Source organism: Empidonax traillii, unplaced genomic scaffold, assembly GCF_003031625.1.
Source record: "Empidonax traillii isolate 1590-97213 ecotype Southwest subspecies unplaced genomic scaffold, ASM303162v1 scaffold1136:size174510, whole genome shotgun sequence".
Classification (NCBI taxonomy): domain Eukaryota; kingdom Metazoa; phylum Chordata; class Aves; order Passeriformes; family Tyrannidae; genus Empidonax; species Empidonax traillii.
In genome coordinates, this window is record NW_020956329.1 from 25408 (window position 1) to 37655 (window position 12248).

The 12248-nt window shown below is 52.4% G+C and overlaps 1 protein-coding gene across 1 annotated transcript in view; it reads right to left on the minus strand.

Annotated features, from left to right (window-relative positions):
- Positions 1-12248, minus strand: part of WNT9A (Wnt family member 9A) — a 52963-nt gene that overhangs the window by 9513 nt on the left and 31202 nt on the right. Inside the window, exons 2-3 of the mRNA XM_027905266.1 lie at positions 8786-9045; positions 3612-3874 (exon numbers count right to left, since the gene is read on the minus strand). Coding sequence (XP_027761067.1) covers positions 3612-3874; positions 8786-9045 — 523 coding nt within the window. The remainder of the gene's footprint in view (positions 1-3611; positions 3875-8785; positions 9046-12248) is intronic.

Here is a 12248-nt window from a genome sequence, read left to right on the forward strand (position 1 = left end):
CACTCTCTCCACCCAGGACCCCTCGGAAAGAATGGCTGGATGAGAAAGAGTAGATTTGGGCAAAGGAAGGGAAATTGCTTTTTTAATAAGTGGTCTATTCAGAGCTCCTGCTTTTCAATAAAGAGGAGGCTGGAGAAGTCCTGGTCTAATTACCTCATCCTCACACCAGACAAGCTCGCCCTTTCATTAACCACTGAGCTCATATCATATAACTTGGTGAGCCACCACGGGCACAACATGTTCAGTGATTATTTCACTGGTGGCAGCGAAATTACAGGCAGCCCATCAAGGTTGTTAAAAAAAAAAAAAAAAAAAAAAAAAAGCAGAAGTAAAATCATAATTAAATGAGAACTTCCACCAAGAGACACTAAAACTAGGCGGGATGGGATAATGTCACCCTTCAGAAACACACGGATTGTTTGCTGGGCTGACACCATGGAGAAACTGCTGTGTTGACCAGGAGGTTGGTTGCCAAATTACTCAGTTAAGCACAGGTTTTTTGTTGGTTTTTTTTTTGCTGGGTCTCAAGGGACTGTTTGTATGTTTTGCCACGGTTGGGAGTGATTGGATGGGAAAAATGACATGGGAGAGACCACCAAGCTTGTGCTGCATCTTTAATGGATATCCCTCCACTCCCTCGGCGAACACACACACACGCACACCCATCAAGGGCTGCAGTTCCAAACTGCTCAGCTCCAAAATGGCCCAAATTGAGGCTATCTGCACTCCTGCACTGCCTGTGATCAAATCCATGAGAGTTACTGCTCAAACAGCCAGACTAGGCCAAGTTCAAAGTGCTTTCGGGCTGTTGTAGTCACTGGGTTGGCAAATCCTGCTCAGGGGTTGGAATGGCAGGAGTTATCGATGGGCATCTCCTTTTGAGGACAGACGAGTGGAGAAAACATGCTGAGGATCATGTTTAACCCACTAGCTTCCTCAAGGAAAATATGAGTAAGTTCAGCAAGGAAAACATGGTGGGACCTGCCGAGCAACCTCCTCCTCCAACGCTGCACTCGCAGTGGGACCAGGAGGAAGGGCTCAGGTGGAACCCCATATCAATCTACACCTCAATGTAAGCAATGTCAAAGGCAATCCACCAGCCACACCGAGAGGGTCAACGCCCTCAGGTTTCCAGCTGGTTTCAATTTTGGAATCTGCAAGGAAGCACTGCAAGTTTCGACCTTGCAGTTCCAAACCCAGTTTTGAGTCCTCGTTTCTGATCATCTTAACGGCACCACATTGTGCCAGTGGTTCAGGTCCACATATCCTGACTATTACAGATCTATGTCCTCCTGATCCTGAACCACCATCCACCTAAAAACCTCCCTCTCGGCGTGAAGTTCACTCGTTCTGTGCCTGGTTTCGTGGTGGTGGTGTGGATCTGGTGCTTGGCTTGCCTTTCAACCAGAGCATGGTCCAATTATTCCAGCGGCACAGACGGAGGAATCGGTCCATCTGCTGCTGCAAAGAGGCAAGGAAAGCAACACCAACTCGACAGACACGTTGTGGGTGGACAAAAATAGGAACAGTGAGTGGAGCACTGACCTGCAGCAAAGGTCTTTGACTTGGATTGCCAGGAGAGCTCTGAGTGTCTGGACAACCGTCACAACTGTTACTCAGCTGTTTAGCTGCAGATATTACACTCAGAAACCACTGCCAATGACCAGAGCCCAACTGTGCCAAAAAAAAAAGAGGGAGGCAGAGGATGCTGGAGAGTCCTGCATCTTCCCCTGGGAACTAACTCACAGTGGGATCGAGAAAGGGAAGGAAGAAAGGGAAGATTCAATCTCTCCAACTCATCCTTGGGATTTGTTTAGCTCCAAGTGACACAGTGGAGAGCACAGGTGATAAGTAAGGACACCTGACCTAATTCCAAGACTGGCCTCAGCCATATGGGGCGTCCTGACTGCAGCTACTGGGGTTGGGAACGCTGGGAGTTGGGTCAAATCCACTGGGCAAGTTTTTTAGCCCCACCACTGGTGGTAGGTGTTCATGGAACTACAAGAACATGGCAATGGCACCTAAAGCCACAGCCTTGCAGGTTTTGCTGAGACTGTGTTACGTGCCTGTGGAACGGGAGGAGAGCCAGGACATCTCACAGCAAACACCCACCATGAAATCACAGCCTCCGTGGACCACCTTCCACTGTCAATCCCATCTGCCCACAGCGACGGGACAGGCCCTCAGGAGCAACCAACCACAAGGACTAAAAACGGATTTCATCACCCCGCAAAGGCTGTTTCCCACGTCAGAGAGCTGCCGCAGCAGTTCACAGGCACTGGGCCCTCTAATCCGGAGCAGCAAAGCTGTCAGCCAAAACCAGACAGCAGCTAAATGCAGGATGTTTCTAATCCTGATCTCGGCACTGTCTAGGAGCATCTGGTGGTGGGGAGAGGGGCAGACCTCTTGCTGGCCAGCCCTGGCCGGTGGCATTCCCCCGATGGCCCAACTCTGTCGCGAGGAATGACATTTTCTACATACACACGGGAACAACTGAGCTGGGGTGGCCATTCCTAGAATGCACAACTGGCTGGGGCTGCATTTGCCCGGGAAACTGGAGACCCAGGTCCCCCATCCCAGCCCCAAGCCCGCGTCCAATCACACAGACAATAACAAGGCTCGAAGGCTATTTCTGGCCTTACAGTATGTCCCCCCTTGGAGGTTGGTGCAGTGAAACACTGATCCTGAGCACCTGTGCTGGCCAATCTGAGGGATTTTCGTGTTTGGGCAAACTCTAGGTACAGCCAAGCAGATTAGGGGAGAAGGTGGAAAGCCCCTTCCTCTCCCCCTCTTCCTTGCTGGGATGACCCACAATTGCAGACACTTTGTCGTTTACATCAGCCAGAGGATATCCTGAATTGGAAGGGACCCATGAGGATCACCGAGTCCAAATCCTGGCCCTGCACAGGACAACCCCCAAAATCACACCATGTGCTCAAGAGTATTGTCCAAATGTTTCCTGAACAGTCCCGCAGGAGAGTAAAGACTCATGGGAAGAGCAAGGCGTCAAGGGCAGGAAGTCCTCCAGCACAGAGGATAAGGATGGGAAAGCAAAAAAGGACTCTACACTCAAGCACTGTCACCTGCAAACACATCAGCTCTGGGTGACATGGAAGGTTTTCTGCCAGGAAACAAAGCTGAAGGGACTTTTGGGTCTGAGGCCAGTCAGAAATTAATCTGTGCACCTTGTTTCCCTGCCAGGTTCTCCAGCCAGTGTTAAAGAAACCTGGCCACGGAGATGCTCTGCTGTCCATGTTCTACTGAACCGCTCAAGAAGAGCATCCCCCAACCCGTGCTTCAGCAGCAAAAACCCCTTCCTCTGTGTCCCACCCCACGTACGCCTGAAGAACCTGTCTTTCCATCTCTTTGTAGCGCAAGCCCTGCCTTCCTTGTGGAAAACCAGCACTCCTTATCCCCGCCTCCCATTTCCTAGATCTAGGCAGTCCCATTTCTTTCCCTCCCCAATGTTTTGTACAGTGACAAAACCAGGGGCACAGCCCCCCGAGCCTTCACCCTTCCAGAAGAAGGATCATCCCCCGCATTTTTGCATCCCCCACCCCCCGGAACGTGAACTCTCCCACCCAAAGACCCCCGAGCGGCCTCCGGCTCACCTTCATGCCCACCAGGTTGTTGTGGAAGTCCACCCTCGCTCTCAGGTCCTTGTTGGGCTTCCTGCCCAGGAACTCCTTGACGAACTTGTTGCTGTACTTGAGGTTGTCCCCGCAGCCGCCCCACTGCCAGGCCTCCCTGTTCTCCAGGTCGGGCGCCTCGTCGCAGGTGCAGCGCTCCATGCGGCCCGCGCTGCACGCCTTGGCCATGGCGTGCGTCAGCCCCGCCGACGAGATGGCGTACAGGAAGGCCGTCTCCTTGAAACCTGCGGCGGGGGAGGAGGGAGAGGCTTTAGCTGGAGCTGGAGGAAGGGTTGGAGAAAATAAAAAAATCAGTGGGAGGCGGAGGGAAAAGCCCGCCGCGAGATGAGCTCGAGCCGCGGGATCGCGGGATCGCGGGGCGGGAGCACGGCGGGTTGTCTGGGCCCATCTCTCTCTCTCTCTGGGTCATCCCACGGCACAGGATTGTGTCCAGATGGTTCTGGAATGTCTCCAGTGGGGGAGACTCCACACCCTCCCTGGACAATCTGTTCCAGTGCTGGGTCGCCGCACAGGAAAGAAGTTCTTCCTCATGTTCTGGGCATCAGATTCGAGATGATCTTTAAGGTCCCTTCCAACCCAAACCATTCTGGGATTCTGTGAGAAAGGTGTTTTTTAAGGACAGTCCTTGTTTCTGCAGTTTTGACTCACTGAGAGCTCCCATCCCATCAGCTGATACCATCCTTTTCCATACACTGAGGAAGGAGGAAATTCAGACCGTGAAGTTTGTTCTCAGCCTGTGAGGCATCAGTTTCTGCCCGTTGCCTCCTGTCCTGTTGCTCAGCACCACTGAGAAGAGCCTGGTCCATCCTGTGACACCCTCAAAACATGTCAAGCTCTACGTGCATCACTGATGGTAAAGAGGACACAGGGAGGGGGGCAAGGAATGTGTGGAGGTGGCAAAAGCCAGGATTAAAGGATGTGAATAAAGTCTGGCCATCTCTGTGGCTGTCACTGTGCACACAGTCTGTGCCTGATAACGGAGCTGAGCAGGAGTTGTCCCATCCCTGGAAGTGTCTAAGGCCAGGCTGGACAGGGCTTGGAGCAACCTGGGATAGTGGAAGGTGTCCCTGCCCACAGAACGGGAGTTGGAGTGAGATGTTCTTTAAGGTCCCCTCAAAGCCAAACCACTCCAAGATTCCATCAAGGGTTGGAGAGGCCACGGAGGTATCATGGGACAGCAATGCTGCTACCAAGGGGACACCGAACAGCAGGAACCCAGCACGGATTCCAGTCTGATGGCTGGGGCAAGAACCACAAGTGCTCCTTGTTCTTCCCTCTCCCCCCTGAAAAAAAGTCAATGGGGTCCTACTCCAGTCCAACAAAATTAACAGAAAGCACCTGAGGGCTGGGACCCCAACACAGCACCTCAAAAAGCAGTTTACACCTCCAGCCTTCCATGCACAGCCCCCTTCTTTACACCTCCACCCTCACCTGCAGGGATGTGCCAGCATCCACTCCCCTCAGCAGCTTGAGTGACACTCAGAGAGACCCAGGATTTCAATCCAAATCACAAAAGCCAGAAATAAAAAGCAAACATGGCAGTATTTATAGCTGCCCATTCTCCAGCCATGGAAGCCGTAAACGACTGCATATTTGAGATGCAATTCCAGACCAGCTTTGGATGGGGCTCAAGAAATCCCCCACTCAAAAATAACACAAGTGGATGGTGACAGTAGTGGATATATCTGTGAGCTGGTGTGTCAACCAAGGACATGCAGAGACACTGCCAGGTCATTTTTGGAACTGTTCCTTGGGAGGTCCATGATAGTCCAAGCTCATGGGGCACTACCTGGCCCATTCCCAGAGCTTGCCTTCCCAAAGTACTCCCAGGTGCACAAGGACTGAGGAAAATCCAGCCCAGGAGACTGAGGTTTGGTCCTCCCAAGGGTTCTGACTCAAACCAGGCTGTGGTAGGAATTATCCAACCGTCCTACTGCTCACCTGCAAAAAGAAGAGCAGGAACCTTTTCCTCACTTGAAGGAAAGTTAAAATAAAAAAGGCTCTTCCCCACACTCACTGAGGACATTTTAAGAAGGACAAACAAGTCAGGGTTGAGAAGCCAAATTCAGAGTTCTTCCATCTGTTTTCTCCCTGAAGTTAAACCACATCCTCTGACACCACAGAAACATCTCCAGCATCGCCAGCACTCTCACTGGAACTGCTGGGAGAATCCTTTGTTTAATTCACACACCAAAACATCATGGATTCTGAACTCCTCTGCGTAGCAAATGCCTTCTAAGCAGCTTTCGCCCTTTGTAAGGTGTTTTTTTCCAGGTTACACCCTAGGTCGCCCTGCCCACATGCCTGTCAGGGGATGCCACTGCTGCAGACAGATGTTCCCAAGCCTCTGTGCTCCTGGATTATAGAACTGGCAAGAGGTACCAGTGTGCTGAGAGAGTCCTCAATGGAACAGGGGGGGTGAACTCTCCTCTGAAGGTCTGAGACACTGCAATCATGGAATAATTTGGGTTGGAAAGGACCTTTAAGTCCATCTTGTTCCAACCTCTGTGCCGCGGGCAAGGACACCTTCTTCTACACCAGGTTGCTCCAAACCCTGTCCAACCTGGCCTCGGGCACTTAAATCACAGCAAACTGCCTGGATGTGGTCTGATTTATTAGCCCAGCTCCACACCCTGCCTGAAGAGCTCCTGATGTGAAGCCCTGGGTTCAGGGTGGGTGGGAAACCTCAGTACGAAAGTCAGCGCCGTTCCACCACAACAGAAATCCAGGAGAAACCGTTCATCTGCCAGCTTCTCCCCATCCATCAACCTCCACCCACCAGCCTGGCCTCCCTGCCCCTTCCCATTCTCCGTCCCTGGAAGCTCCACAGCTTCCCAGTGCCCATCCCATCACCCCTGGGCATCGTCTCGCCCGCACTGCATCTCTTCCAACCCAACTCCTCGTGACATCCAGCCCTGGCCAGGCCCAGAGCCATCTCTGCCACGCACTGTTTGATTGCACCCAGAGATTTTGTAACGAGATAACGAGCTTCAGATCAATGCAGGCATTCTAAACCCCCCCGTGCACCGGCGGCCTGCAGCTATCCCGTTTCAGCCATTTCCAAAAATTGTTTGCGAGGATCCGAAGGGGATAACGAGTCCCTCAAACAATCCCCTGTTATTTTAAGAAACGGGCTGCATCAGCCCAAGCTGCTAAACCAGCAGCCAGGGCTCTGCTGGTGATCCAAGTTTAAAAACTTTCTCCCTCCGCTTTTTAAGTGGAAAAAAGTGTCGTTGGGCTTTGGTGTTTTTTTGGTTTGTGGTGGTTTGTGTTTTTTTCTTTTTGCCCCCTTTTTAATTTCTCCTTAAGAAGCAGCTCCTGGAGGAGAGGAAAGAAGCCTGAATAGCTGTGTCTGAGAGGGTGATCCATGTGCCTCTTTGCCCCCGGGGGTGTCACTTGCTGCAACGCTGAACCAGGAACCGGCAGCTCCCGGAGAGGAGGAGGGGAAAGATTTACAGGGCAGGGTGTTCCTCCGTGGAGCAGCACCTGAAGGATTTACAGCGCCAGTGGAGGGCACGGATGGTGCAGGGATATAAAACACACCCCAACGAGGCAGCAAGCAGAGCCCTACAGCTCTCAGGGCTGTTATTTATTACCCTGCTCCCTGACAAGGAGGGGGGGGACGAGTGGGGAGGTCCCGATGGTGTTTTGGGGGCAGCTCAACTTCGGGCTGCTCCTCGTCCAGGGCTGCCCAGGGGACAGTCTGAAGGAACGAGCTGTGGCCTCCAGGTGTCAGCATGAGAAAGTGCTTGGCTCTCCCAAGGCGCCACTAATCCAGGGACTCCTCTGGCATGCGGGGATATTTTTAAACGTCTTGCAGCTCTGGCTCTTGGACCTCTTGGGTTTCATAAGGACTTTCCTTGTTTCCACCACTCAGTGACAGTGCATTAGTTAAGCCCTGGCGCTTCTGAATTACTCCTCCTCACTAATTAGCGAGGGAGGGAGCCCTGCAAAACCTCTGCTCTTGTCTTTAAAGACATCAGCCCCTGGGTTTCCAGGTGCGGGTCCCTCTCTGAGCGTGGCACTTTCTGGAAGTCACTAAACCCCTCCAAACCAATCCATGCTGCCTGTAAAACAGTCCTGCTGCATTTCAGCTGCGAGCTGGAAATAACAACTGGATTTACTGGGAGGGTGGGGGGAAACTGGACTGTGTGAGACAGCACAAAGGAAGGAGATAAAAGTACCGCCCAATCCTCCAATATTCAGATGGTCACCCCCACCTGAACTGCTGGGAAGAGGTGTGGGATTTACCCTCCACAGAGAGCCAGGAGCTTTTCCCTGGGTAGGGCAGTAACAGGACACGAACATTTGAAGGCTTTGCCCTGTGCTATGATGGGGCTCCCCTTGCCCTCTCCAGCAGGACAGCACAGAACAGGCTGGTTTGCCTTGTTTCCCTTAAAAAGGCATTTTCTCAACTCCTTTCCTGACAGACTGGCATAATAAACAGGGAAAAAATAAAAAGGGGGGGGGGAATAAAAAGAGGGAGAGAAAATAAAAGGGAGAGAAGAAATCAAAAGAGAAGGAAGAAATCAGAAGAGGAGGAATAAAAAGAGGAGGCAGAATAAAAAGGGAGGGATAAAAAGACAGAAGAAGAAGGAGGGGAGAGAAGAAGGGAGGGAAAGAAGAAGAGGGGAAAAGAAGAGGAGAGGGGAAAGAAGAAGAAGAGAGGAAAAGGGAAAAATAAATAGGAAGAAAAAATCGGGAGAAAATCAGGGGAAAAACGGAAAAATCGAGAAAATATCTGGGAAAAATTAGGGGGGAGGGGGGGAAGAGGCGACAGCTTTGGGAGTTTCAAAACATTCCTCTCCAGCAAGAGCTCAACTTCCAGCAGAAACGGGGTAGCCACTGGCTGAACACACACACTCAAATGCCTCCAGCCTCCAAGGAAAGCAGCAGCTTCCAGCGGGAAGCAGAGGGGAGAAGCGCATAAACTACCGCCATCAGCACATCAATTACCCCCATTAAGCACATCCTTTGCCCGCTGGGCACTTTGACGGCTGAGCTGGAACCTCCTGCCAGCTCTTCCTGGACCGCCCGCGAGGTGGGGATGCACCGGCGGCAGGATGCCAGGGAAGGGTATGGGTGCAGGGGGTGCCACCACCCCAAAAAAACCCTTAACCCCCGACCCTACTGACCTCTCTTGAGCAGACTGGCGCGGTACCGGCCCTCCAGGGTGCAGTTCCAGCGCTCGAAGCGGAACTGGTACTGGCACTCGAGGGCGCTCATGCTGATGGCCTCCATCAGCGTCTCGGCCACGCCCGGGTCCCGCCGGCACATCCTGCGCTGCTTCTTCTCCAGCTTCAGCCGGTCACACACCTTGTAGTGGGCTTTGACTGCGGCCTCCTCCATTTCTGAGGTCAGAGGGAGGATGGTCAGGGGTTCGTTCCCCGTCAGCCTGCGAGGAAACACAGAGGGGGCGCAGCGGTGAGGGAAGGGATTTTAGGGAGAGGTTCTTTACTCAGAGGAAATTTCAGGGGGAAATTCTTCTTTCAGAGCAATGGAACAGGTTGGCCAGGAGAGGCTGTGGATGCCCCATGCCTGGAAGTGTCCAAGGACAGGTTGGACAGGGCTTGGAGCAACCTGGGATAGTGGAAGGTGTCCCCACCCATGTGGGTTGGATCTCAGTGGTCTTCAAAAAGGTCCTTCCAACCCAAATCATCCTGTGATTCTATGAAATACAGCCCATGGGGTCAGTGGTGGCATCAGGATCTTGTGGTTGACCACCTACTGAGTGGACTTGATGTCTGGACCCAGAGGGATTTTTAAAGCAGAGCTCCTTTCAGTGTGTGGGCAAAACGGGAGCAGAAAGGTAAAAAGTAGATTTATGTCCCTACCAGCTCTCACAGACATAATGGACTTTATGTTTGGACATAAACCCTTGGCCATCTTCACTGTAGGACTGTGTTTAAAACCAAAACTGGAAAGAAATAATTGAAGGTTCCCAACTGCAGGAACTTGGGAAAATAGCAAAAAGACATGAGCTCTGCTGTCACCGTCCTGTGCATAAAGAAAAAAAATCGTTTTGGCACATCAAGCAGAGCCAGAAACCAGCTTGGGAGGGGGTAGAGGTGTCCCACCAAACCCCCAAAAGACACTGAGAAAGCACATAAAGCCTCCCTGCCCTCAGCAGAGGAGATCCCGACATAAAACCCAGTGAGCCACAGCCTGAGGTTTGAGAGCAGGATACACTTTCCAGGAGACACTGCCAAGAGCTTTTACAGGACAGAACAAGCTCAAAATCCTCCCCCCCCCAAAAAAAAAAATGCCCTGAAGAAGTTCATGTCCCACTGCCTGCTCCCCTCCCTTCTCCCAGCACAAGGTCCTTGACTCTGCACAATGTGCCACAAAAGCCCACAGAACTGTTCCCGGTGTCAAGTGACGGAGCTGCTGGAAAAGGACCAGCCTGGCATCGGCCCCAGGGAGCAGAGAGGCTGCAGGAACATCTGCTGGGCTCAGGAATGGTTTGTTGGCCAGGCTGGCCGTACCCCACTCTCCTGGCTCTGCCCTGGCCAAGGCCAGGTGCCAGTCCAGGCAGTCAATGGGAATCACCAGGCAGCGTTTCGGAGGACCTGGGCACACATTCCCCAGCCAAAAAAAAATGGAAGGATGGTTTAAATTTGGAATTCCAGGATCGCTGGGACGTTGCAATCCTGAACAGGGGAGCATGGGGATGGGTCACAGGCTGAGACTGCAGGACCACCAGGGAAAACAGGGAGGGGAGCTCACACTCACCCCCTTTGCTGGATGCTGAGGGATCCTGGAAACTCTTTAAATTCCCACCTGTCCCACAGGAGCAGTGATTTCTTGGTTTTAATTCTCTCTAATTAGTGGGATGCATCCTGCCAGGAGCACAGCTCCCAAGGGCAGGCAGCTTGGATGCTCTAAATCCCAAACCTCGGAGCACAAAGGACATAAAATCCTGCCCTGAGTCCCAGCCAGCAGCATCCAGGACAGATCCAATCATTCCTGATGCACTGATGAGGGGATTTAACATCAGATATCCGAGGGGGGGGAATGGCTGAGTTGGGATTTTTAGGAGAATAAAGATGGGCAGGGAGATGTTCTCCTTCAGGACCACCAAGAGTATGAAGATCTCCAGAAAAAACCCTGCAGGATAAAAATTCATTGGAACCATGGAAAATTGGTTGGCAAAAGAGACCCTCAGCTGGCAAAGGAGAGAGAGGGAGGCAGAGCATTTTTGACAGTTCCCCTTTCCCATTTCACCTTCCCATCTGAGCAGGTGCTGTTCAGCTAGCTGGTCTGGGGGATCTCTGATAAAAGTCACCTAAGTACGACCACAAGAAAGATCCAGGGACAGGGAGAAGGTGGAAAATGGGATTTCTGGTGCTGCACAGTGGCACAACACTGCCAGGGCTGCTGCAAGAGCAAGCCACGCAACGTATGGAATGAGCAGAGATGGATCCACGACCGCCTGGATTAGTGCTCAAGAGCATCCCTAGAACAACACAAGGAGTAAATAAATTTAGGGGGAGAAAAAAAGGCTTTTCGAAGCCAACAAGCAATTAAAGTCTTCCAGGTGAAGAATCCCCTCAGTAGAAGCCACACACACATGGAATCACCCACATTCTCCCTCCCCAGCACTGGGGGGGGTGCCCAGTGAGCGATGCAGCAGCCTCAGCTCGGCACACACATTCCAGGAGCCCGGGAAAAAGGGGGTGAGGTGGCACTTCCCAGAGCACGGCATCAATAACAAGAGTGCAGGCAGAGCCAGGGAGCTCCACCTGACACGCTGCACAGAACCTTCCTAATCCCATAAAGCCCTTTTACGCAACCCCCGGGGGCTGAGTGAGGTCCTGTGAGGCAACCGTGTCAGTCGGACGCTTTCTCAGCTCCTCACAAAGGCCAAGCTGTTCTTTCCAAGGAAACTTCTCAGGGGAGGGCGTGCTTTTTGTTTTGGTTTGGTTTTTTTTACACCCCCCAATCCACAACTGTTACGATTAAACTGCCAGCCAGGCCTCTGGGATTGCATCAAGGGGGGGCTGAGTGCGAGGTGCCCGTGGCCAGGAGGGGGTTGGAACTGGCTGATCTTTAAGGTCCCTTCCACCCAAACCATTCTAAACTGGATTTTAAGATTCTCCAAGATGGTGGAACCTGGAGAGGGACCAAACAGCTCATTGCACACAACCCAGGATGCTCCACCTGTCTGCAAGTTAGCCCCAGCCTCTCTGAGAACAACATGAACCTACAAAGCCAGGACACTCATCACAACTCAAGCTCTGGCCTAATCTTTCCTGACTTTTCCCTCGCACCATCAGCAAGGACCTTGCTTGCCCTGTGCCACTCCCACCTTTGCAACGCCCTATTCCCCTTCCAGTTCCACCTATCCCCACTTTCAAACCAGGAATCCAGAAGGTTCATCATCACCTGCTGGAATTACGAGACCCCATCCAGTTGGCACACACACTCTGCTTGGTGGCATTTGGCTCCCTGAGTGGGAGAACTTCATCCCAAACGTTGCTGATTGCCTTGTTTGCCTGGGGTTCAGAGTCTCCAGGACTTGGGAGAGATCCCAAACACGGCACAGCTCGCCCTGAGAGCCGTGGAACCGAGTTTTATCTGTGGCACCGTGGGATTATT